Source organism: Ptychodera flava, chromosome 9 (assembly GCF_041260155.1).
Source record: "Ptychodera flava strain L36383 chromosome 9, AS_Pfla_20210202, whole genome shotgun sequence".
Classification (NCBI taxonomy): domain Eukaryota; kingdom Metazoa; phylum Hemichordata; class Enteropneusta; family Ptychoderidae; genus Ptychodera; species Ptychodera flava.
This window is the reverse complement of record NC_091936.1, coordinates 41,460,602-41,486,400: the sequence shown is the minus strand read 5'-3', so window position 1 is coordinate 41,486,400 and position 25,799 is coordinate 41,460,602. Positions and strand designations below refer to the sequence as shown.

The window sequence follows — 25,799 nt, the reverse complement described above, 5'->3', positions numbered from 1 at the left end:
CGCTATTCCTTCGTGGATATGCGGCAGTCCCGCTAATGATATGCTATGCTTTTCTTTGTGAACGGGTATGGGTGATAATCAATTACACACCTCACGCGGCTTCCAAAAGGTAAACAGTGCTCAACAAGCCAGGAGTTGCCCGCCGCTGATGACTCAATAGAGTGTCAACATCGCAAGAGAAACGACGCCGCCGCGCCACCGCACCGTGCTACTGATAACAGCCGCACAGCACTGCATCTCTCTCGCTACCGAACGCTGACGGAACGCACTTTCACCGTGATGGAAGACGTTCCACTCGGCATACTGTCGGACTCGCTGCGCGATGGCTGGAGAAAGACGTCGGCGACTCCGACAAACGACACCGTCAGTGCTTGTCTGTGTGAAAACAAGGAAGAAAATCAGACACTACTGCCAGTACCACAGCTGATAGACAGCAGACAGATCGATGATGTCAACATGTTTTTACGGTCAGAATACTACCAGAAAAAATTTGCGTCGGCTTCAAAAGGGTAAGTGACCGTATCATCATTCACAATAGCTCTATGTCTACACAGTTTTGTGTGTTCCCGGCGTTTGTGCGCGGATTCCAGCGTATTGTAGGTGTATTTGCGCTGGGACATTTTAGTTGCATTTCACAGCACAACTTTGACCAGACGTTGAAAGCATTTCAGCGAACGATCACGACAGTATACATGATCTACTCGACTCCCTGACTTGACTCTAGCCCATATATAGTTTCAATATGGACCACTTTCGATGGTTGTCAGCCGACAGGGCTCCACGCAATAGTGCAAACGGAATTATGCAGGGGAATAAAACCTCTCTTGAGCTTGTAATAGAAATATGATATAGTTTGTGTGAAATGTATACTTCATTGTCGTGCTTTCAACTGTCCGTCCCAATTCTTTACTTCCATGCGTTATCTCTTTGATTCAGCGAACTCCATTTACAGACACATGCATATTTTTCTAGGCCCGCAGTGACCAACGTACTTGCCCTATCTCCTATTGCTGATTTATACTTCTGCCGCGGTATAAATAATATCCTTGTATGGGTTGGGTGACTTTCACAGGGTATGAAGTCCACTCAGAGAAGTATGTCACTCCGATCAGAATAATGGTGACAGACGTACCGTACCGTCTGGTTTGTTTGGTTTATTTATTTTGCAAACTATCACGTCACAATCTGAAAATCTTGCTCGAAACATTGTACACCTGGGTTAGTCTCGCTGTCTCTACGGTTACCAGCGGGTTTTGTATTAAAATACGCTCACTCCTCAGATGAACAAAGTACAAGTGTCATAGTTTCGGTGGGCCCTGGACTTACACAGTTATTTGCATGTCCCATGGGGTTCGCATAACCTTTCATTTTATAGCGTTTTCCTGATAGCTTTTGATGAAATGTAAATAACAGAAAATGAGTTCTGGTTTCGTTAATGCATACGTATCTATTTTTGCACGACTGCTCGACAAGGTTTTTTCATGGGACATTGAGTGTAATTTTGATAATATTTTTCATGGTTTCTGTTCTGTAAATAAAAGGTATTTCTGTATTCTCCTTCTCCTTATGTATATGTTCCAATATAAATTATTATTAGCCTTCTCAACATAACAAAATGTGAACAATATGCGGTTTTGTTGTTTACTAAATGAATTCCTGTCCGGACTAAAATATAGTGTGGACTTTACACACATTTATACAGACTGTATTTAAATATATAACATGTTTGACAAAGGCACTAAAATTTTTAAGAGTTTAACAAGAAAGATTTCACAGACAGAACACAAATAAATGGGAAATCCCACAGTTACAGTCAATGGAACTATGTGTCCGCTTTCAGAAATTGACAAACACAAATCAGTGGCCTTGGGCGAAAATCATGAAAACTGACATCAGTCCGGGATGTTTCTCTCTACTCTAGGATCTTGCTCGTTCGAACGAAGAATTCAGGGTGATTTAGTTGAAAATATAACGACAGGAAGATAATTATCATTAGGCCTATAGTAACAACAACAGTGATGATGATGATGACGACGATGATGATGATGATAATAATAATAATAATTATTATTATTTTGTTGTCGTTATTGTTGTAATAATAATATTTATAATTAAACGGCAGTAACTCATTTCTTCAAGACTTTGCGAACGTTATTGACGAAAAGAACATAATTATGTTAACCTTGACAGCGATCATTGTAAAATAAGACATGTTGTAATGTTTTTCGAAAGTGGTCAGTTATGAATCACTAATTGTGATAACGAAATGGTGGCTCGCGTGATCTGAAGAGCTTTTTGATATTTGTGATGTGATAATTTCGCTGATCTTGAATCGATAGCCACGTCTGTAAGGTATTGTTTAAAACAGAATGCTTCGACATTTAGAAGACATGACGATGCTTTGGCAGACATACACAACATCGCAACCGACACTAACACCAAGGCACACCAAGACACGAGAGACGCTGTATACATCTTTGGCGATGGCATCTCTAAGCTTGTCCTTTAGAAATAAAGCGACGAAAAATTGAAGCCCTTATCTGGTTTGTATCATGGAAACCGTCTAATACTAGGCTTAGTCGATTTTTTACCCGGTGCGATAATTTGTGACAGTTTGGTTTGAATAGAGAAAATAATTGAACATCAAATGTGCGTTCAAAGAAATATAAATATTTATGGTGAAATCTATTTTTTTTTCAATTAATCACCCATATCTTGCACTTCAAGATTTTAATGAATACTTCCTTTTGCGAGATGTGGTTTTGACATTGATATCGTCGCACTCAGTGATCTGATTATGTGCATTGAAAGATGAGAAAAATTATAAGCCGAGAGAAAGGTGAAATTTCATCATACTACAGTATCGTATGCAAATAGTTTATGTGGCGATAGAGGGAGTAAGCATATTTCTTTTCAGATTTGAGTGCTAATAAGAAAAACATGGGAAATCTAATTTAGCGACACAGAAGCAAGGGATTGAATTAACTGATTAACATACCGAAAGCTTGAGTTTGTTTGATCAATGAAAGGTTCTAAGAACTGAACCTTCTTTCAAGATTCAGTTTGGAAACTAATGGAGTCTAAGCCCTGAGATTGTGTAGGCTAAGTGAAAATATTGTGTGCGTTTCCGTTAAAGCTGACACACACTTTATAAACCCACTGATCTCCGACATCTTCAACGATCTCAAATGATTTTGCCTAATTTGTCGTTGTTTGGTGGGTTACACCTAAATAAAAATATAAAATAAAAAACAAACTTCCCGGCTGACCTACCGTCTTTCCCGGGGGCATGTTAACGGAAACAAACACCATTTTCTATGGCTGTTATAACCCCATGGATTCAGTAATGGGAATAATAGTCGATTGTTATATGTTTATTTCACCTACACTCATTGCGATTGGTGCTTACTGTCTTTCTACAGCTTTGTCGTGCCAGCATGAACGGATTTGACAAAAAATCACGGATCGTAGAGATTGGTGCTGACTGCCGATGCTAATGTAGTGATCGTCGTACCCGGTTAATAGGTAGTTATTTTTGATGAGCCAAATGCCCTGGAGTATTACAGGTGTCATTTGGAAAACGGTAACCGGCGAAAACTACTGAACAGGGTAGCAGTAATAACCTAGCCAGTCGTTATGATCATATCTTGATGCTAAATTGTAGTTGCTACGTGGACAGCGATGATATACTACGCAAGCGTCATGCAATTTTGATACCAATGTCAAAATTTCGCAATTTTGAAGGTGCTTTTCACTTGCTTTTTCACTATCCCTGGACGTAGTAACTATTCCGATGGGAAGATATTCCAGGGTCGTTTAGCCATTGGCTCTGCTCTCAAAATACTGAAAAAGCTTTTAATTATTTCATGTGTCGTGTTGTACGTGATATTCGTGCGGGCGTTGTACCTCGCTATTGCGTATTATTTCGTGTGTGCATGGGTGAGAGCGACGGCGTGAACCTCCGTTCACCATCAGAACGTAATTTAATCCGTTAATCCGCGCCAAAATGAGAGTAGTGCAGATCTTGATATTCATCCTGCAGTGACATATACAGCTGACAAATATTCACGTCCTTCCCTTTGTTACCGCATAGACAGTGGAGGAGGTGGATACACCTATACTGTTTGTAGTTGCCACCTCTCTATACCATCATGGAGTCTCTTCCTACCTCCATGACACCATGTACATCCTGGAGTCTGTCAAGTGAGAATCAACAAAGTGACGCAAAGGGTTTGCCCAACGGGTTCACGAAATGTGGGTCGTTTGGCAACTGAGCCGCTGCTACCTGATTGTCTATAGCGAACATGATTGTGTGGAGGGACCGTGGTTGTAGCGTCAGGGAAGGGAGAGAGGACGGGCAGGGATATCGACAGGCGAAACTTTTGTAACTGATCTTGAAGCGTAGAGGCGACACTATGGCGAGTCAACAGCTTCATAAGGGGTCATTACCAAGTATTTCGACAACAATGGCAGCGTAAAAACCATCCTATTGAAATTGTCATGAACATGATTACTCTACTATGGAGTAACTGTGTCTTTAACAACGTACGGACTTCATACCCCACTCGCTACCTGACACAATAATACATTTCCTTTACTATTGGGGGGGGGGGGTCTGTTTTCAGTCGGTTTAACGTCTCCCCTGGGTTGGATGACGCAGGTCCGAAGGGACCGTGGATGTTGTCAACAAATACAGATGTTTGTGACGTGACGTAATAGACGAAAAGGGGCTGACAAAGCTGTCCGAGAAACTGTGTTCACGAACAATTTCTGAGAGTGAGCGCGGGCGGGTACATTTTACACATATCAACAGCGGAGATATCCAGAGATGACCGGGCGGGCAATGTTGACCAGCGAGGGCGTGGATGGGAAAATTCATTAGATATTTGTTCAACTGGCAACTGGGGGAATAGATTAGTCCGAAGAGAGTGAGATTCATATATTTATTTTATTTTTATTATACTTCTGTACTGGCATACATTAATTTCACATGGAGAAGGGAAAAGGGACAAAACATCAACTATACAGAAAATATAAAACACCACAACAGTTAAACTGTAGAATATCAAATCTATAAAAGCAGCTGGTGAATGGTAGAGACAAACAGGTGTCGAACACCGCTATCACTGTCCCACCATACATCAAACAGGAAAATAAAATAAGTAAAAGACACGTAAAAGGTCAATGGACAACGTCAAAATCTCTACGTTGCTAAAACAAAGCCTCTCGAAAATTTGCCTTGCAAAACCGTCATCTATGGTTACCGTATATAGATACGTTACAGAGGCGAGCAAGAATGACGCGCGACGAAGGCATCTGTCCATAAATGTAGGTTGACACTAAATCCCGCTTATCTTTCCGCAGCTGTAACCATAAATTTGGATAATAGTGGTGACGTTTGCGGTCACAGTAGTGATATTATGTTGTCTTCCATAATTAACTTGACCTTAAGTTCGAAAGTACGCAACTTAATTGTTTTCAAAACAACTGAGTCATAACCCTTTATATAGTAAATCCTACTGCTGGAAGGCTGAATGATATAACAAATGTAAATGTTCAGGAAAATAAAAATAACTACCAGAATAAAATCCTTCTGTTCAGTTTTTTAACGGTGAAAGTTATGGCAAAGCGAAAAGATGAAGCACTTTCAGCATGTCACATGTGCAGAACAGGTAAACCCACAGTCCCGTGTGGAGGGACCACAGTGAAGTTTTTTCCAGGATTCAGTCTCGTCATCGGGTGTTTGATGGCGCTGAACTGCCACCCTATAATGTGATTGATAGTGAATATACTCTCTATATTGATATAAATTTTAGGAATTTATGTCATTGTCAATGATATACCATCATGCATTGCTCATATTTGATTTAGTCACCAAAATCGTAGTTTTGACCCTTCCACTTCGGATATATCTTAATGGAACCTTCGTATGTCAATGTAGGGCGTAACGTCAACCATTCTTGTCGAAGTCACATCTTTTTCTGACTCAATATAATTTCGATGGAGAAACTGCAAGCGTTTCTCCACTCCATTGATACTTCTACTATAACAGTCATTTCGACACAACTTGCTGCCATGAATTTGGTAAAATTTTAAACTTTCCCGCGCGAATGTCGTACAAGAAAGCCGAGAATGTGTTGACCAATGGTAGTATATCCCACAGGACGATTCATCCAAGACTTTTCCTTCTTCCGCGGTGTTCGCAACAATATTTTATAAATGGACCGGACGAGGCAATCCATTAGACGCCACGATTGAATCTATATGCGGCAGATGTTGCTGCAGCAATCGTGCAGTTGTTAAAGGAACTAATGGATTCTAAAAGTTGTTGCTAATTATAGAGAGCCACCCGTTTTATGATTAATTGCCAAGACATGATTCAGATAACTTGTGCACGATCAGTGAGGGACAGGGCGATGTGTTTTATGGGGTTTCATGTGGCATTTTAAAAACTGAAGTTCAACTAATTTGGTAGGAAGAATCAAATTTCCAACATGAAAAGTTATTAACTTACTGGATAGTCAAGTTATTAGAAATTCAAATCGCATGATTCTTTTAAGAATTATCAAACTTTTCATACCCCGTTCCGACTACACCGCCATGATATATCGTCGCTATGTCCGCACGACAATAATTGACGTCACTATTTAAACTAAAAAACCAAAAACTACAACCGTGAAAGGAGTGAAATTCAGACTTGACAGTCGTTAAACTAAATCTTCATTATCTGGTACCAACGAAGAAGGACCATTGATATTCAATACCCGTGATGGACGTGTTAGTGGATGGAAAACGTGATTGATAAACACAAGTGTGGGTTCTAAACTTTGACTCAAGTTGTCTTCGTGCCTTGTGTCACAGTTAAGCATGCACACCAACCGTTTTCGCTGCCGTGTATTATTCTATCAAATAAACATTTTATGTGCATTATTAAGGAATTAACTTCTTGTTTGAAATTCGCCCCGGATACACCCCGAGATGGTAATGTTATATTCTCAAATTTCAGCGGTTTTAAACACTTATAGCATTTTCTCTCTCTCTCTCTCTCTCTCTCTCTCTCTCTCTCTCTCTCTCTCTCTCTCTCTCTCTCTCTCTCTCTGTATCTGCTGGAATTAAAATTGAAATGAAATTCATGGTATTGTTTTTGTCGTTGTTTTTTCAAAAATTGTTGTTTTACAACAAAACAAGTCGACGGACATGCGGCCTAAAAGATGACGTAACTAAAAGAACAATTGAGCTTCCAATTAAAATGGTACCGTGACGTGGGGTCTTTTGTATCGGCTCCAGGAACGTTCATAATCGCTGTAGTATTGCTAGATCTATTAGCTGACCGGATGGAATATCTAGTTCCTGGAATTCGTTAGTAATTCATCTCCCCCAAAACACAGACAGCAACTATAGCCTGCCTCTCTCTCTCTCTCTCTCTCTCTCTCTCTCTCTCTCTCTCTCTCTCTCTCTCTCTCTCTCTCTCTCTCTCTCTCTCTCTCTCTCTCTCTCTCTCTCTCTCTCTCTCTCTTTGTCATATCAAGACAACTAAACATTGAAAAGAGCTAGCAAACAAAACAGTAATTAAAAAAGCAAGGACATTTGGCAGACTTTGTATCGATTAAACACTCAGTGTAAATTAACCCTTACAATCAAAGAAATATTCTATTGGAATATTTGATTTGTTCCACCTCTCTGCCTGCTGAGATACTTGTCACTCATGTTCCACTCGGTAAGGTTAACTTCAGCGTGTTGGAAAAATTTCAATAATATCAGGGATTCATTGAAACTGAGACTCGCCGCTTTCCAATCAGCAAGCTATTATTTATTTCTAGTCAGGCAGTTTGCAGGTAAAAAAAACTTTCAGAATGAATTTGTCCTCCTTGTAACGCAACGGAAATTGCGCTTCCCGCCAAATGAAAAGTATTGCGTGCTACAGCGTATGATCAGCTCTCACGCAAATGTCTTTGTCGGCTGCAAACCTTGAAAGCTATCACGGAATATTGAAAGAAAAACTCACCCTGCCGACCGTGTTTTAGCAAGGGAAATAAAGAACTATAAAACATACACTCTCAAAAATTATCAAATGTTTATAAAATCAAATTCGCAATGTGTGGAAGGCCAGATCTTTAGTTATCGCCTGTAAAGTGTTTGTCATTCGTGTACGGACACTTTCTATGCTTTTCATCGTAAAAGCAAGTCACATTTTCATGATCTCTCATTGGCTTCTTTACTCGTCTAACGAGACACTGTCGTGGCATAATATCTGTAGGGTGCATGGCGGGTGAGCAGAATGCTCTCGCAGTCCAGTGGTTGACTCGACCACGAAATACAGAAGTCATCAAATCAAATCGAAGGCATTGAACACTTTAGCAAAGAAAGCATCGCTCTAGCGTATTCTCACAACCAGCCGATATGTTAGATGGAGTACCTACGCTTACAATGGATACCAGCATCTTTGTTTATAATGGTATCACTGTCCTTTTTTAACTTTACAGGAAGTTCAAGGTGCGCACACCTGAAGATTTAGAAGAACTGACACAGAAATTACTCAGCAAACCGTTCATCATAGATTTCAAATGGGAGAAAGTCGAGGTGTGTTTTCCTGCTAGAGTTTACACCGCTGAAGGTTTGTAATGTCACTTATTAATCACAGCATATGTATGTATGTATGCATGTATGTATGTATGTATGTATGTATGTATGTATGTATGTATGTATGTATGTATGTATGTATGTATGTAATACTATATGTTTGTACATATCTGTATGTGTGGATGTAACAACAAAGCTAATGTACAGATTCTGAGGTCAGATAACTACTACAAATCACTGAGCACAAAAATTAATAGCCTTTCAGACTGTAGATAATTTGAAACGTTCTTAGGCAGTAGACTAGCAGATCCGTCGGCCAAAATCAGCGGAGTGGCACATAAATATTTCAACCACGTCTTCATCTTGCTTCTCTGAAACATGACGCTGCAAATTTGAATTTCGTCTTTCTAAAATATCCGCCCAGCTATTAGTCCTAGTGGTGATAAATTGGTATTTGGTGCTTGATACACTCAGGAACATTTGAATAAAAATTATGTTGCGACAAGAATCGTTTTTAGTAATATAATTTAAAGCGACATTTTGTGAAATTTAACTCTCAGCTGCTAAGTAGTTTGGGTTATTCCCGTCGAATGAGACTGCGCAGAGAGCTCATTTCGGCAATAGTACAAGGTCGAACATTTTCAGTAGCTGGACCACGGTATTTGAGGTTTACATCAAATAGAATTTTTCACACACGGGGGACATTATGAAACGTCTAGAGGATATTATAGTCGTCGCAAAACGTATCGCCAAACGTATCATGTTATTATCTGTAAGAAGTGTTTAAGTCGTTTTGGACAATGTGGGTGTTAGTGGCATTCTTGCAGTCGTCATCTCTCTCTCTCTCTCTCCCTCTCTCTCTCTCTCTCTCTCTCTCTTTCTCTCTCTCTCTCTCTCTATACATATATATATATACATATATATGTTGCGTGTCTTTGGCAGTAATATATATATATATATATATATATATATATATATATATATATATATATATATATATTATATGTGCCAAAGAGACGAAACATGGCATTGTGCAACTTGCCAGTCATGAAACCTAATAATAGAGCTTCGCTCGCTACAGGGCGATTTTTAAAGTAAGTGCTCAAATGGACCGCAAGGACTTCGTTTACAATAACATACACTCTTCATCATTAAGTCTTTCTCTGTCTATTAATGCCATGTGTATTAACACAATTCAAAGTTGTCTATCGATGATGTAATACTACCCTGTCATCGGTGGGATTAAAATTAATAGCCATGGACACCAGACCTTTCGCCTTTGCTGCAGAAAGTCGACAGGTGTACTGCAACTTCCCGGAGGCCCTTTCAATAAGAAGCCAGAACAAAAACCACCGAGACTTGTATCGGATGTACGCAAGCGCCAACGACAGGGAGACTGTAAAATTGCTGTTCTAGGGTTTAAGATTAGCTTTGGTTGAGTTGGCGGCGTTGGCGCGTACCAGCCAGGACAATAGGCTGTGTCGTGAAACCAAGCAACAGTGTTTGACATATCTTGCTTGCACGACTGATAAATTATCAAATGGGTAAAGTATGGAATATATTAAAGGAAAATCAGCGAACATAAAGGCATTACCCTACGTTCTCAATCCAACCTATCTCTGTCAGTTTTCTACGGTCACCAACTTGTGCTGACTCCACATAGACGGAATGTTCAAGGACCTTGATTTGTGCAAATCACCTGCAGGTTGTCGGTTGCTAGGGAATTATGGCCATCGTCTGCGAAGTTATCTTATTCATCCTAAAACACTGTAAGATTTGATTTAACGACTGCAGTTGTCATGGTATTTTTCAATGTCTTGGAAGCTACCTGAACCATCGTCTGAATTATCCTGAAGTCTCTGGTCACCAAACAGCCGAACCCAAGTCTCCTGTATAATTATGATGATTATTGTAATGATGACGACGACGACGGCGATGATGATGATAATGATGATGATAAAATGGTGGTGGTGGTGGTGGTGGTGATTATGATGATAACTATAGTGACAGGAAAACAACATTTATCAAATTAATAATATAATCAAAAAAATCTGATCATTAGCACAGAGAGCAGCAACAACAGATTCAACATTTTATCACACAAGGCACCGGTCGCCAACCCCACACTAATACCTTCCTTCGTTTGATAATCCGTTATCTTCAGGGCACGCACGGATGTCATAGGTATACGCTTTCAAAGACAGAGGCTAACAGGGCGGAATACTTCCTAAAGAAAATATCGATCGGATCAGCACTTAAATTACGAATGAAGTGTGTAGTTACACGTTCGTTGAACTGAAGTAGTTGGACGTTGTTTCAAGTCTATTAGTCATGCTACGTTAGCGACCCGACTGAAAGGGTCACGCCACCGGGGCAGGCTGGAGAGTAAGTCGCGCGCAATTGAAACGTAGATACAATTAAATTGGATTTTTAAGCTATCGATTTTGCGGGGCGAATCAATAAAAGTATAAGATCGTGCCTTACTGCTGAGGAATAAAATTGACTTAATATCATTGAAGATGCAGCCTGCAAGACTAACGGATTGTAAATCGTAGGCATAGATTTGTAGGTAAGGAGTGTGACGAAAACACTCCATCAATATAGCGATCGCAGATATGATTGCATATAAGGCTTGATGTATAAAGTGGTCACCGGAAACACTGGCCTCGAAGGGATCTTCTTTAAAAAGAAGTGAATCTCCAGCTCCTAGTATGACCTGAAGGCTTGCAGTCAGCTTTGATGGAATGCAGTTTTTCCTCGGTCAGAATGACCGGCAGGCATTGCGGCAGCTTACGAAAAAACTGAGAAAACTGGCGCACATCACGTGATAGCCGCTCTTGGAACTTCCATTCAGATCCACGTCAATGTTTTCGACTGGATGAAAAAAGGGAATAAATATAAACTAATTTTGATTTCAGGGACTCATCTTGACTAATATTAACAGCTGGAAACTAAAAATAGAAAAGTAGGAAGTTGAAGTCAGAAAGAATTGCTCCTTAGGATTCGACGCGGCTAGCATATATGAGAACTAAGATTACACCAACCTTTTTAGCCAGTATTTTGTACCATTAATCCACATAATTACAGTTCTTAAACATCCATACTGGCAATTTCAGTGTCAAGGGCAAGGGAAAGATCTGAGAAAGAAGTGTTTTGAATACATTCATGTGCTGGACATATAAATAATGATAGATGACAACCGCACCAAACATGCATTTAGTCACGTTGATTAAATTTTTCCGATTATCTACACCGAGAGTTATTTTTTAGGAGAAGAATTTAAAAACCAAACGATCATTGGTCATCGGAGTTGGCATAAGTTGCTTTGACAACATAAAGGAAGAGATGAACTGCTCTACAACACCGGGCATTTATCTTCGGATTCAGTCGATGGTTTCTCGCAATCATGATCTATTGTCATATTCTGACCTATCAGCCTACTCCATCTAGTCAAACAGTGAATAGTTCAGGTGTATTTATTGTTAAACTGTTTTTGTTGTTGCTTGGGTTTTGTGAAACACGGAACCAGGCTTTTCGAATATCTCGTTCACGTTACTGACATGCGCAGAGCAGCTCGTTGACACCCCCACCCCCATTTTATAAATTTCCTTGATCCAAACACGACCTGAGAGAGAGAGAGAGAGAGAGAGAGAGAGAGAGAGAGAGAGAGAGAGAGAGAGAGAGAGAGAGAGAGAGAGAGAGGAGGGAGGAGAGAGATTAAACTGTGTCACTCGCAAGCAACTTTCGCAATGAGTGTATAGGACATCTTCGACAGGAGGCAAGTACATGTTTCCTGTCGCCAAGGAAACAGACTGTCAAGTGATAGTTATCGAGGATTGTAGAGTCTCTTTTTTCGCGGGCTAAATGCTCAATACCTTTAGTGCTATCAACACCCACAACCCAGCCCATTAAGCACGCTTTCTGAGCCGAGTGCAGCACGTCTGCGCTGCCTACTCTCTGCTTGGAAATAAGAGCATATTCTAACAGGAAAATATTGCCGCGTGCGAACAAATGAAATTGTTTTACGTTCGACGACAAGCCTAGATTAATCCGTAGAATCCCCGTCTTGGGAAACCGAGTATTATCAGGGCGTCATGTAACATGCTTTTGCCCTTGCCATCGTCTATGTGTTAAGGAAACAGCAAGAGACGCCTACGATGTTACGCTTTGCAATAGGTTTTATCACTTGGATACAGGCGTCAGATTAATGTGTTGTGAACTGTAAAACGCCGCTACCAAACCATCCGAATCTGTACAGATGAAATTTGCTCAAGGGCCCAGACCTTTGCAAAATTACTCGTAGCAATAAAATTGATATCGTTTGAGTGGGAATGAGCCATCGGCGACAGTTGGAACACGTTGCTACGACGACAAGCAAAATACCCTGATCTAATTGGAAGACGAGCTTTGCAATTTTGTTTCCTATCCACGTTAGATTTCTCTTTCCAATTCCCAAAGTTAGTCTAATTCCGACGAATGCCCTGAATATACTAGTAAAACATAAAACCACAGTACTGAACAGCATCGAATTGTCTTCGTTAAGATATGGAAACGTGGCTGAATGACGTCATCTCTTGGCGTCTATTTCAAAAAGTCCTCTTCATTTGCCGATGCCCGCGGCACTTTGACTAGACCTCTCCCAGAGCTGATTAAATGGGCACGAATAATCGAAAGAAATTTAAAAAATGAAATCTGCGTTTGTGCAGTTTTCCAGACGCGTAGTGGCGCGTTGGTTTTGGTAAATATGAGCAGTGCCTAACCATTCACCATATAGAACTTTTTTCATCGAAAGACTGCATTATTTGCATTTATTACGGTATTGCCCTGTTTCGTTAGTGACCCTCAAGGTCATCAGATACCATCACAATCAGTCGGTTTGTGCCGAAAGAGGGGCTTAAACTACCGATGAGTAACATCAATAAAATACCAGTAGAAACACTATTGTCGAGTATCCATTGAGTAATGAAGATACTTCACACAGTTTATGTGTGGTACGTTTAAAGTGAAATTTTTGAGGTTTGAAACGCCGATTATGTGGCTTTCTACCTCCACACAAAACACACACACAAAACACACACACACACACTCACACACAAATATTAGCTGAATATCTGAGAATGACTCCGCTCTGTGGGACAGGACTCTGCCCATGCGTATTCAGTTGAAAAGTTCTTTGCCAACACGCTGTGGTTGTCTTAATTTGAGGTTATTGCCACATGTGGAGGCGGGTGTACAGTGTGCCAACGAACTCTACGCCCGTGGGTTTGGAAAATGTATGATCAAATTAATAGTGTAGAGGTGGATTTTATTCATATTTGAACGTTTTCGGTGTCCTGTAATTCAAGATATTTAATCAAATGCTTCCCGAACGGATCAGTGTTAAAGCGGCGCCATTTGTATCGATGACATTATGACAAGGTTAAAAACCGGTAACAGCTGGTTTGTGGGAGGGCTTGATGTAAATACGTTGAGAAAAAGATCTCAAATGAGAATTCACTCAATTTCTTAAAGCAATAATTGACCAAAATTAATTAAAATTCCTCCATGTCGGTGTGTAATTCTGGCTGATCGAGCGTGTTTCAGGTAATTAAAAGTATAGCGTTCGTGTATTTAAGCTGAGATTTTGGGGAAATTAACTGTACTGTAGCAATAAGAATTCTTGAAAACAGTAACTGAGAGAATTCTTAAATCCTGAAATAATATTGCCAAACAAGAAACAGAAAACCTACAGTTGCCAAGGTTGAAGCTACTTGAAATAAAACTTAGGTTCACCCGTATTAAAGAAACAGATCACAATTACTGGGTGATACGATGTTTTAGGATAGTATAGTATTTCCATCTTCTGAATTGTTGCCATAGCATAGCGCGGTGCCAACACAGTGAAAGACCATGAGCATGCGAAATATGGATGGCATATTTGACGTCATGTCGTCTGATAGCAACCTCAATCTGCGCGTGCGTGAAGTTGAAAGGCAACACGCTGCAGATAATATGAAAAAGTTAAGGAATTAATAGCAAACTTAAACAAAGAAATGATAGACTCTGTCGGATGTTTCAAAGATCCGTTTTTATTACACTTTGCCTTACAATCACTGTGATTCTTATTTATTCAACAGGGGACGCCTTATTGTATGTCAACTCTCAACACCCGTCCGTTAGACGTGAGCTCAAACTTGGACTGGAGGAAGCCAAAAAGTTGATGAGAGAGAACAAGAAATTTTACCTGGAGGTCAGTAAAACTCGCAGATAAGCTGTAAAATTATTTGTTGCTTTTTTTCTGTGTGCAAAATGTTAAGGTGTCGTGGAAAACTCGATGTTTAAAATTTGTTTTCTCTTGTAAGACTAAACTTGAAATGAATTCAAGTCCGTCCTGAAATCCCTCATCAGCTATACGGATGCATACTAATCAAGGCAGTCTAACTTTTTGTTTGAAGGTAGAACAATTAATATGGTTGATAAATGGAACTAACGTGACTAAAACCTGTAACAATCAGTCACTACCGGCCTATGGCCATCATGATGGTGCCCCTTAAATTGATTTTAGTTCGAAAAAATAAAATTAAATTTAGCCTACCTGTCCGTGTAAAATTTTCACTCAATTTTCACACAACCTTCAGCTCAGAGACGGGTAACCCCGAGTAACGAATTTCAGACAATCGAATTGCCGATTATCGGGAAAGAATCGAGAATTTCAGATCGCCTGTGGGAATAGTAATCATGTGCGAGTAATGTCAGAAATTGCAAAGAATATTTTCCCGGGAGAACATTTTGGCTGCGTAGGCAGCACGCAACCATACCAGCGGCGTGGCGGGGTGTTTTTGCAAGGCCCTAGAATGTACGCCAAGTCACGTTTGCGCTGAATATCGAAATGGCTGACTTGGCTTTCGCAAAGGCAGCCATGCTTACAATGAGAAGGAAAGCGCGTGTCACTGAGCTCACAAAACAATATGAAAAGTTACTGTTAATTGTTAACCCATACGCAAATAAGTTGATCTAATATTACTATCTGAAGGGCTCGTTTCGAATCGAAGATTTCATCGAATGAAACTTGTTCTGACAAACAGTTCCCTGTTTGCAAATGCATTTCTTTCTTTCACTCAAGCACGCTAATGAGGTGAAATTTTCAACCTGACTTCTATCCGTTTGACTATAACTTGACCCCCATTTTGAAATCATATCTGCCTTTGGCGGTCAGAAATGATTCTAATGGGATGGGTCGGAAGAAAGAGAGATTTTTCGCTCATCTGAAGGGTCTAGAGAAGACAAATTGTATAGAGTAGACATTTTCAACAATTCACAGCAAAATGTATTTCTGAAAACAGATGTCAACACGTCACTTTCACAGCCATCCTCTTGATCACCACGAAATGAAGAGCACTCCTCGGTGTCTCTACTGTCATTTGTAGATCCTAGTTTTCCTTCAAGGTCATACGCGCCTCGATAGTGAAAGAGTTAAAATTTTGCTCAAGGTTACCTTGGAATATTAACTATTCTCTTGCATAAATCAGGGCACCGTGCTAATTTTTGTAACAGAGATACAAATTACCTTACCGATATTTGAAATTCAAAATGGCCGCCACCCCTGCCCTATACGTTAACTCCATGGGAAAATGGAATTTTCGGGTTCCTAAAAATTGAGGTAGTGAAACCTTTGTTTACCCGATAACCTTTAAAATGAGCTCACGCAAGGGTAGATCAGAGAAGTATTGTAAAAATTTGAGAGTCCGAAAATGTGTCCTCGAGGCGCTTTCTACCTAGTCAGCAAAATAATATGAATTGTGAAGGGAATAAAAACGCTCTGCATTTTGTAAACAATCATGCATTGAGAGTCGAGATTGTCGGATTGTTCCTGCGCTGACTGAAGTCCGGTGGCAAATCACCAACACTATCCCCAGTGGAACTGGTATTTGCATAATCGAGCGATTTAAATGCTTTTCACTCATGAATTATTTTCCAGAAGAGCCCCCCTCTTTATTTTCCGTTAAGCAGTGTTCTGGCAAAGCTTGTCCCGAGAGAATACTGGGTTTACATTGAATCATCTCATTTATACTCATTTGGTTTCTCTCCTCGAACTTCTTTTCGATTAAATCTCTCTTTCCCGCCTTTTTTTCCTTGTCGTGCGCAGTTTGATTTCCGGGCCTCGATTTCAGCGTACCTGCGCAGCAAAATCCAAATACAAGAGGAAGATGACAGACTGGAAGATTGTCGGTGCGGCTTGGGGAAAATCTCTATCTCAAACTGTCGAAAATATTCAACGATCTTCAAATTCAAGGATCAGACTTGTCCACTGTGGGTCATATGTTCGCCATTATGCCTGTTTTCGTTTCCTTGTTATATGGTAGGTATTTTTCTTTAATTTTCTCATAAATAAGGAACAATTACGCACATTTATATAATCTTTATATCTCACCAATGAGGAGTATATAATTTTTATGTCTCATCAATGAGGAGTTATTACATAGGTGAAGAAGTATAACACAATGTAGTAGTAAACAATGGAAGAAGGTACATATATGTGGTATCCTTTAACCTGGTTTGGAATAAGGACAAAAACATTAAAATGAGACGTTTGCCAAGGAGAGAAATCACCAAGACTGCTATGGCGCTCCTTAATATGCAAACTCATAAGTATTTAGAGAGTAACATCGGCAGTTTCATCTTTACAGTGCGGCATTTTATTAACGACCGCCTTTGCATAAACAAAGCCCGCAAATCGCGAAAGCTCCCTGCTTAACGGTATAAACTTTATGTCCAATCAGCTGGTGCAAATTAATAGCACCATCGGAAAGAGAAGGGGCCCGAGGAGCGGGGCCCAGTAAAGTTTTCTGTCATCTAATCTTGTATGGTGATTTTTATCCGGCGGCTTGGACTTCTCTGTCTGCCCCACTATCATCAACTATGTATACGATCACTTCCCACTTCCAAACCCTCTCTAGATGCACAGTACAGAGTAACACAAAGCACAATGAAAGCCCTTTGTTGGTCAAAGTGCTTCAAATAAAATGGCGCGATGCAGTAGTGGGCGGTTTCCACATTGTGCCGATGGCGCTCGATGCCACATCTGCAAATCTTGTCACCTCGAAGGTATAGATGTAATCGCGTTTGAGTTTCTTTATTACACATGTGTCTCAGCAAGCAATGGGCCAATGACACCTTAATGACCGCGGGCAGAAGGGAAAGAAAACGAATGTAGTGGCAATAAGGAGAAATGGTAATAAGATCGTGGTCCCAGCTGACAGAACCAGCTCTATTAAACGAAAATATATTACGTTCGGTCGTCATCATCTCGTTTCCGAGAAAATCTTTTCAATAATTTATCTTCCAGATAGGTAAATCAGGAAATCATTACAACGGCCATGCAATTTGGAGTTTAAAAACATTGCTTAATTTTGGCAATTCAGACTTCTGATTTTCAAGATAACGGCGTGGCTTCCAATTTCCCCTCCTATTCCATTTTGTAAAGTTTCAAATTTACCATAAGTAAGCACGTTTCAAGTGAAAAGTTTAAATATCGCGCATGCCTCGGTAGCTCTGGGGAGCATTCTTGTGCGCATGCGAACAATCTGAGTGGGCCTCTTTGTTAAGTCCCCGCGTAAATTAAACAGGCAAGTTGAATAAGGCGTGCTTTTTGGCAAAAACTTCTTGCTTAAATTACCATTATTTCCTGCAATTCCCCGTCCTCATTTTGGTCAGACAGTTTGGCGACGATATCAACTGACTCGCCACGGGCGTCCTTTTCTCTCAGAAATGTTGCCTTGGATTTCCTAGTATTCGAAATGTCACGATAAGAAATGTCAATTGTTTCCATGGAGATTACAAGGTCTGTCAAGTGCGCAAAAAGGAGGTCAACATGAACAAGGTAGGCATTTCCTACCGCCTGTAACTCCTTTCGGATACCGGTGACACGGCGCAGCGAGTGCTTCGTTGTGTTGCATGATGGGACATTTATTCTTTAAAAATGACAGAACGCAAAGAAACGAAACTACAATAAAATGAAAACATTGAAAACTGATAAAATAACCCGGACGAGTTATAAGATAGGGAGGTACGCGATCAATAGGATATTTCAAAGGAGTTTTGTTTTCAACTCAAAGACGATATTGATGTGAACGTTACTGAAGTGTAGTCATAGAGATGGTAAGGGTGTGTCGGTTCTTGAAACCCTTGTAACCTATCACCTCGGTTCAAGGGTCAACAAATCTGAACTCATCAGACTGAATTAGAATTTCACTTTTCAAAGAGGAATAGATGAAGCTTTTCAGTTGAATCGACATTGCATCGACGCTAATTATGATCAAAGTATAGGGACTCGCCTTGCTGTTGTGCCTGCCCACCATGTCGCAGACTTTATAGTAATGACGTATTGCTATTTTCATGTGGTATTTTCACTCTTTCAGCAAGTGTTCATCCACTCTTCCATTCTATGACGTACACTATTGTGGATAACAATTAACTTTGTGTTCCCTCTGTATTTCTCAGTGCAAGATAGAGGTCTGAGATACGATTAAGAACAAAAACCATCTCTCCTCCTCATCTTGCAGCCGGATCATAAATATGATGATGACGTCATTGTTAGCATTTAGTTTGTAATACAGGTCGAACTAACAAGTTGCGGGAACATAAGTGTCCTCTTTTCCTCTTTGATGTTTACGATCCGAGACCCGCCCCCTCTCTGTCTGTCTTTCAACACCTCTGTCTCTGTCTGTCTGTCTGTCTCTCTCTCTCCAAACTCTCTCTCTCGCTCTCTCTCTCTCATAAACTGACGTCTGTCATTATCTTTCTTTCCAGTACTCTGTTTTTCTCAACTCTCTCTCCACCCATTTCCCGTTCTTTCAATTTTCTGTCAATGGTCGTCATTACAAAACAATACATGCAATCAAGAAAACACAAATCTTCAATTACATCCGTAAATGCACTTTTCTCTGACTCATCAACAGATCTACCGTAAGCTGTCCTGCCGAGACGTCAGCTACAGCGTGAAGCTTAACACGGGGTTAATATCGGGCGAGATAGAGGCAGGCATGCTGAAGAACCACATTGAAGAGGAGCTGGCCACAGAAGATAACGACTCGACAATCAGCAGTAGCGTTCTCGGAAACAGAGATTCAAAGATGGCTACTGTCAGACAGCGAGTTAAACGGTGGACGCACTCCGTATCCGGAAAGAACAGCGAGTTGTCGGTCCACCAGAAGGATAAAATTATGCGTATTTTGTAGAAAGACATGTGATGTGACTGATGAAAGGAAAGTGAACCGCATTACACAACCGTTCTGTCAACTTTGACGGTATATTTATTGAATTGTCGTTTCCGGTTCCCGGCGACACTGACGTCGATGACATCATCTGAGTAGAGACCGATAAAACGTCGATGGGAGCGTACGAACTGTTGACGTCATGCGGTATAATTGCATTAGCGTTGAACATTTATGCGTTACCTTGGAGTCACTCTGTGAAAATGTCGCTCCGTTTCACCGTACAACGACACTCCTTGTGTGAATGAGGTACAATTCTCTTACGTCCACGCACAAATAAAAATGACTAGTAATTCTGTCATTTCTTGAACGTACAATGAAATCTAGTCAAGATGTCGTCGTTTTGTTGTAGGTTTTGTTTCCCTATCGAACTTGAACATCGTTGGTATGGTAACGGCATCATGTTGTCTGTGCAGTGGTTGTGTGCTTTGTATCATTTTTCACTAAGATACTAGACCTTGCAGACATTTTTTAGGAGGTCAATCGAGTCCCAGAGGGACCGAACGAAAACCTGTGTTACCACGGTAACACCTGGTACACGCCTGGTTCTGTGAAGAACTACCGCAAGGTAAACCGTGCGTCGGTGTCAGACTTGCGTTTTGTAGCGTCGTACAATTTAATGTTTCATTATTGCATTTTATGGATTCGGTAGAGAGACATCTCTTTTTACGGACACCATTCCACTAGCCGAAACGGCCATTAACGATGGAAACGGTCCTCACTCAAGACTGAGTCTGAGCATGCGCATTTTGTCATAATTTTTTAAACAAGTCATAAGCTTTTCGTCTTTGTCAGAATTCATACCTGTCAAAGGAAAACACTATGGCATACCATTGACAAACCCAAAAGACGCCGATTTCTTTCCCTTTAATTGCTACATAAAATATTAAATCGAATGACAACTTTCTCGACCTTTTATATCGTGAAAATGATTTTGTATTGACACCTTATAGTTGCTGGTTTAATGTATGTTTATTCAAGTTCTAGGAAGGTCATAAAGGAGAAGCCTAGAGGAGACAAGCTAAACGGGACAATCCTCTAATTATACGAAGCAGTGTCTCTCACGTACACATTCTGAATCCAATATAAACTAGTACAACAAAGAAAAAACAATTACTTCTATTTTAGATTTATTGAAATCGACTGAAAGATGGAGCTTAGACGGGAAATGGAACCCGTAACCTTTGAATTTCCAGGTGACATTTTCCAACTAAGGTTAATGAAGTATTATGATTTTGTGGGAAAAAAGTCGTAAAGTTTAACATTGTGATTGACTTGACCGAAACGAGTAAATATATCTCCATTGACAATTTTTCCATATATGACGACAGAAGTTTTTCAAAATTTCATGACGCGAACATTCCGTCTCTAAACTTGGCGCCCTCATGGAGGCTTTCGCCCCCGGAAATCAAAATGACCTGGTCAATAAATTACTGCCTAGACCACAAGATTGACATCTCCTGTATTTAGTATTTAGAAAAAGACCCTTGTGCGGTATTTAGACTCGAACTTTTTGCGAGATTTTTTCCCTTTAAGTCAGATGTTGTGCGGAGTTGAAGCCCCGTGCGTATTCAAAGTTTGTACTGAGCTGAGTTTCTGTCTATAATAGCTGCCAGTGTTAATATTCCAAAACTCAACTGATATCGCCATTACTGTGAAACGCACATTATCAGAAATTAACAACACGTACGTTTCATGGCCACGTGATTAATTACTAATGCGTCGATGCGTTCTTCGTGACATTTTAATTAAGACTTTCTCTGTCAATTTGAATATTTTCTAGATGTACAATAAACTATCATTGGAATCATGGTTTAGAATTTCATCAACCGATATTAAATGGCATTGTACATATTTATAAAAGTCATAAGCTTTTTATCATGTAATGACTGTGCTAGGTTCCTGAATATATATTAATATTATCCATATATTTGTTTATAAATGAACATTTTTATGAAATAAAGCGGATGTTGAAAATACCTTCCTGCGTCACGTAATCAGCTGTATATTTACATTCCATTTCTGTCCCCATTGTTTGCTGGTAACTGCATCCCCCGTGACATTTTCTCCTGTAATCTATTTTCCATTTGGCATTAGTTGAATACACGTAAAGAGTTGGTATTACCAGCATTCGTGTCGGCTATTTTTATCATTACGCACAAATCGCTAGTGAACATTTTTCTCCGAAGATTTTGTCTTTACGTATCAATATTCTTTTCCACTTTTAGGAAAAGTTAAGATATATATTTTAAAGGATATAGGGTAAATCCGTTTAATGTCAGTGATTGCATTTTGTACCGACAACTTGAATAAACGATTCGTTGAATTTGCGGCCCCCCCCCCTCCCCTGTATAAAGTGTCCCCCCCCCCCCGTATAAAGTTGTCGGTTCCAGATTAAGCCAATACCGTGGAACTTTCCGTTAACAAACTCTACAAGATTCGTTATACGTATGCAGTTCATACGACATGGATAACACACGAACTGTGGATGTCATATTGTGTTTCCCGTTCGAGAATTTTTTTTATTTTTTGACTCATGTTTCACACGGACTGAAGTGCCTTTGCGCGGTTTAGGATCTCAAAAGAGTAGCCTGATCCATTTTTTACATCGAAGCTTGGCTTTTCGGTGAATAAAAATCGCACACATTTCAATTTGCATAGAACGTCTGTATCACACTTTTCACAAAGACTCATCCAGAATATACCTGTATGAGTCGGGTTCAACAGATCATTTCTGAACAAAGGACGAGATAGATAGTGGCATGTCGGCATCTGAATGCCAGACTTCTACGGAGGGTAACCCATTTCACACACTGGGAAGATGTGCGCCACACAAAGATCCTCTGTGTTTGCAGTATAATCTAACACATTGTATCTATACAAATTTACTTTCCATTGAATTTATTTATTGTGTTTGAGGAAGGCGGCTTATAAAATACCCGATCCGCGTTTTTAGATTCAATTTCGAATAAAATACGTCGTGCATCTTTTAATATCATTCCATCATTTTGGTAATAGGGCACATAAATTTTCTTTCCATTGTAAACATTTTCATCTTTGCAACGATAACGGTGTCGGGAAAATCAGCCGGAGGAATTCGAAGAAAAAAATTAAGGCGCTCAGTAATTACAGGGGGGTGGGCCGGGGAATGGGGGGGGGGGTCACTTTTTAGAAAACTGTTCAAGGGGGGGTCACTTTTTATATACCTATCTTGGGGGGAGGGTCACTTTTGACAGAAGCTGATTTTATGACCAAAACTTTGATTGTCCATGTGATATTTCCTGAATAGGAAATCACCAACAAAATACGTACACATTATAGACCGCCATGCATAGTAAAATGACATTTCAGTGAAATTCCAAAATCAAATTTCTTACATAACCAAAGACTTGTAACCATTCTAGTCTAATCAAGAACAATAATCTAAATAATCAAGCATACATAGATGCACAGATTCATCTAATTTTGTACTGAAAAAAATTATTCATAGTTTCATCACACACCGCAATGCATAGTGAATCGACATTTCAGTGAAATTCCAAAATCAAATTTCTTACACAACCATAGACTTGTTACTACTCTAGTCTAATCAAGAAAATTAATATCAATAATCAAGATTTCACAAATGCAAAGATTTACCTATTTTTGTATTGGAAACAACTATTCATAATTTCATCATAGACACTATGGATAGTGAACCAACTTTTAAGATGAAATTCAGAAATCAATTTCTTGTACACAAATGCACATGTTACTTCCCTATTCAAGCAAAGTACATTTAAATACATTACCAAACATATATAAAATACAGATATAGTATGTTTTGTTGGGGTAAATTGTCAATAATTTGCCTGATACTCTATGTATTATGATTTGATATTTTTGGATGAAGCACTAAATCAGCTACAACTTGCCTTCTTATAGTTGCACAAAATATGGTGACCCTCCCTCAAATGTATGAAATACCATATCTCTTCAAAAATTTTTGCGTGATAAATTGCGACTGTCCCTCCAAAAACACCAGCCCTCCCCTCTGTAATTTGTCCCTAACATAACAATTGAACCAATTGTTATGTAAATTAGCTGATACTGTTTTAGTTATTCCTGGGGAGAATACCGCAGTGGTTGGGGGGGGGGGGTTCAAGTTTTAGAATGTCGGACAAGGGGGAGGGTCACATTTTAGACAGGAGGATAGGGGGAGGGTCACATTTTACGGTACAGGTGTGCGCGAAATTCCCCCGGCCCACCCCCCTGTAATTACTGAAAGCTCCCTCACTCAATTAGAGGTCCCGATTCTGCGTGATTGATCACACTCATATAATACTGGATGCTGACATGGACTGCTCTGATTACTGAAGACGCCCGAAGACGTCGGTATATGCTTATGTGAACGTCAAATAACCCAGGAGAGGTTTCTTTTGAACTACGTGCAATTCGTGATAATGTGATCTGGTTTGTTTAATGCTTCGGACCAATTAGGTTTTTGAATCAATGAATGAATTTACTATGGAACATTGGAGATCACACTAAGCATTTGATAGCGAAGGTGCACTGAACCTAACAGTGATTTCTGCAAAACGGTGTATACATTGAGTAAAAGACGAAGCTACTAATTACACCAATTTCATAAACGAGTAAATTTCAGCTCTATCGTTTAGTTCAGTATAAAGATGGTTTAAGCAAACCTTCTAGATTCCGTTGGTCTCGCTTTCTATCCTAATTTTCGGTACAAAAACAGTGCAGACAAGCCATCTCATCTTCAGCTACATCTTTACTTGACTGTAGACGGATATGAAAAATCAAAAAGACGGTTCCAGAGTGTTTATAGTGTTGTAGGCCACGCAATTGCAAAATATTCCGAGTCCCACTAGCTTTGTTACTGAAAAACAGGGTTTTACCTGAGCTCTGATAGAAAAATGTCACGTCTGAAGTCAAATCATACAATTTTGATCGATACCATTGCCTTCAACCCCTGTATACAAGTGAAATACGGCTTCAAGATCAAAATTAAAGCACGTAGATCATTGGAATAAAACAATCGCACTTTCTGCTGTAAAAACATACATTTCGGAGGACGAGTCTTTGAATAATGGCATTTCCTGTTGTTCTATGGATACACGCGAATGTCTTGCCCCTTTTATCACCAACGTTTCCATACAGTGGTGTAGCCGTATAGTACACGGAAAGGCGGAATCAAAAGGTAGCTTTTAGCATCAAATATCGCGCATGCGCACCTGATGACCGATGGGACAAAATGTCACCGAGAAATGCACGGTAACTGAATACAATGTCGATTAAATGGTAGTTATAGTACGAGTACGAGGCGGTTAACGTGTAACAGCGGTGACTCTGTGTCTCTCAATCTGCTACAGGTCTAAAGCAAACTCGGCACCTCGGATTTTTACTGAACTGAGACCCCTATGACAGATATTTCTCATTAACCTTTAAGCTCTCGTTTCATAATGAATTTTTACTGCGAATTTAGCGAGCTTTTTATGACATTTTCCAAAGGCCGACTTTCTCAATAAGACTGTACCTGTTACAGAATTCACGTAACTCATTACCAGCAATGCAGATTCACGACCAAAACGAAAAATCAATACAACTGGACACATGTGAATATTTATTCGTGAATAAACTGATAAGCAATTGCTGATTGGACCACAGATCCGCCAAATGGTATATGATTGGGCAATTGTAATTATTCACATTTGCAGATGCAACAAACTCGCGCAGTCGTTGTAGTCCAATTATTTCAAAGTTTTGGCGCAACCTCGATGATGATCATGCTATACCATGCTCCGTGATAGTGTAACACTAACTTGACTGAACTTGACAAGAATTTGGAACATTTTAATAGATGTGAACGATGCTTAAGATTTCAAACTGTTGAACATCCTGAAATAATATCAGTTTCTACCTTCAGCTGACAGTGAACCGTCCATATCACTGCTGCCAATATGCGAG

The 25,799-nt window shown here is 39.9% G+C and overlaps 1 protein-coding gene across 1 annotated transcript; it reads left to right on the top strand.

Moving 5' to 3' along the window:
- Nucleotides 1-4: 4 nt before the first annotated feature.
- On the top strand, nt 5-21,813 carry LOC139141029 (uncharacterized). The gene is made up of 5 exons (XM_070710594.1): nt 5-509; nt 8,484-8,614; nt 14,697-14,809; nt 16,706-16,918; nt 19,518-21,813. The coding sequence occupies exons 1-5, from the start codon at nt 280-282 to the stop codon at nt 19,794-19,796; spliced, it is 966 nt and encodes a 321-aa protein (XP_070566695.1). The 5' UTR covers nt 5-279; the 3' UTR covers nt 19,797-21,813.
- The last annotated feature ends 3,986 nt before the right edge of the window (nt 21,814-25,799 follow it).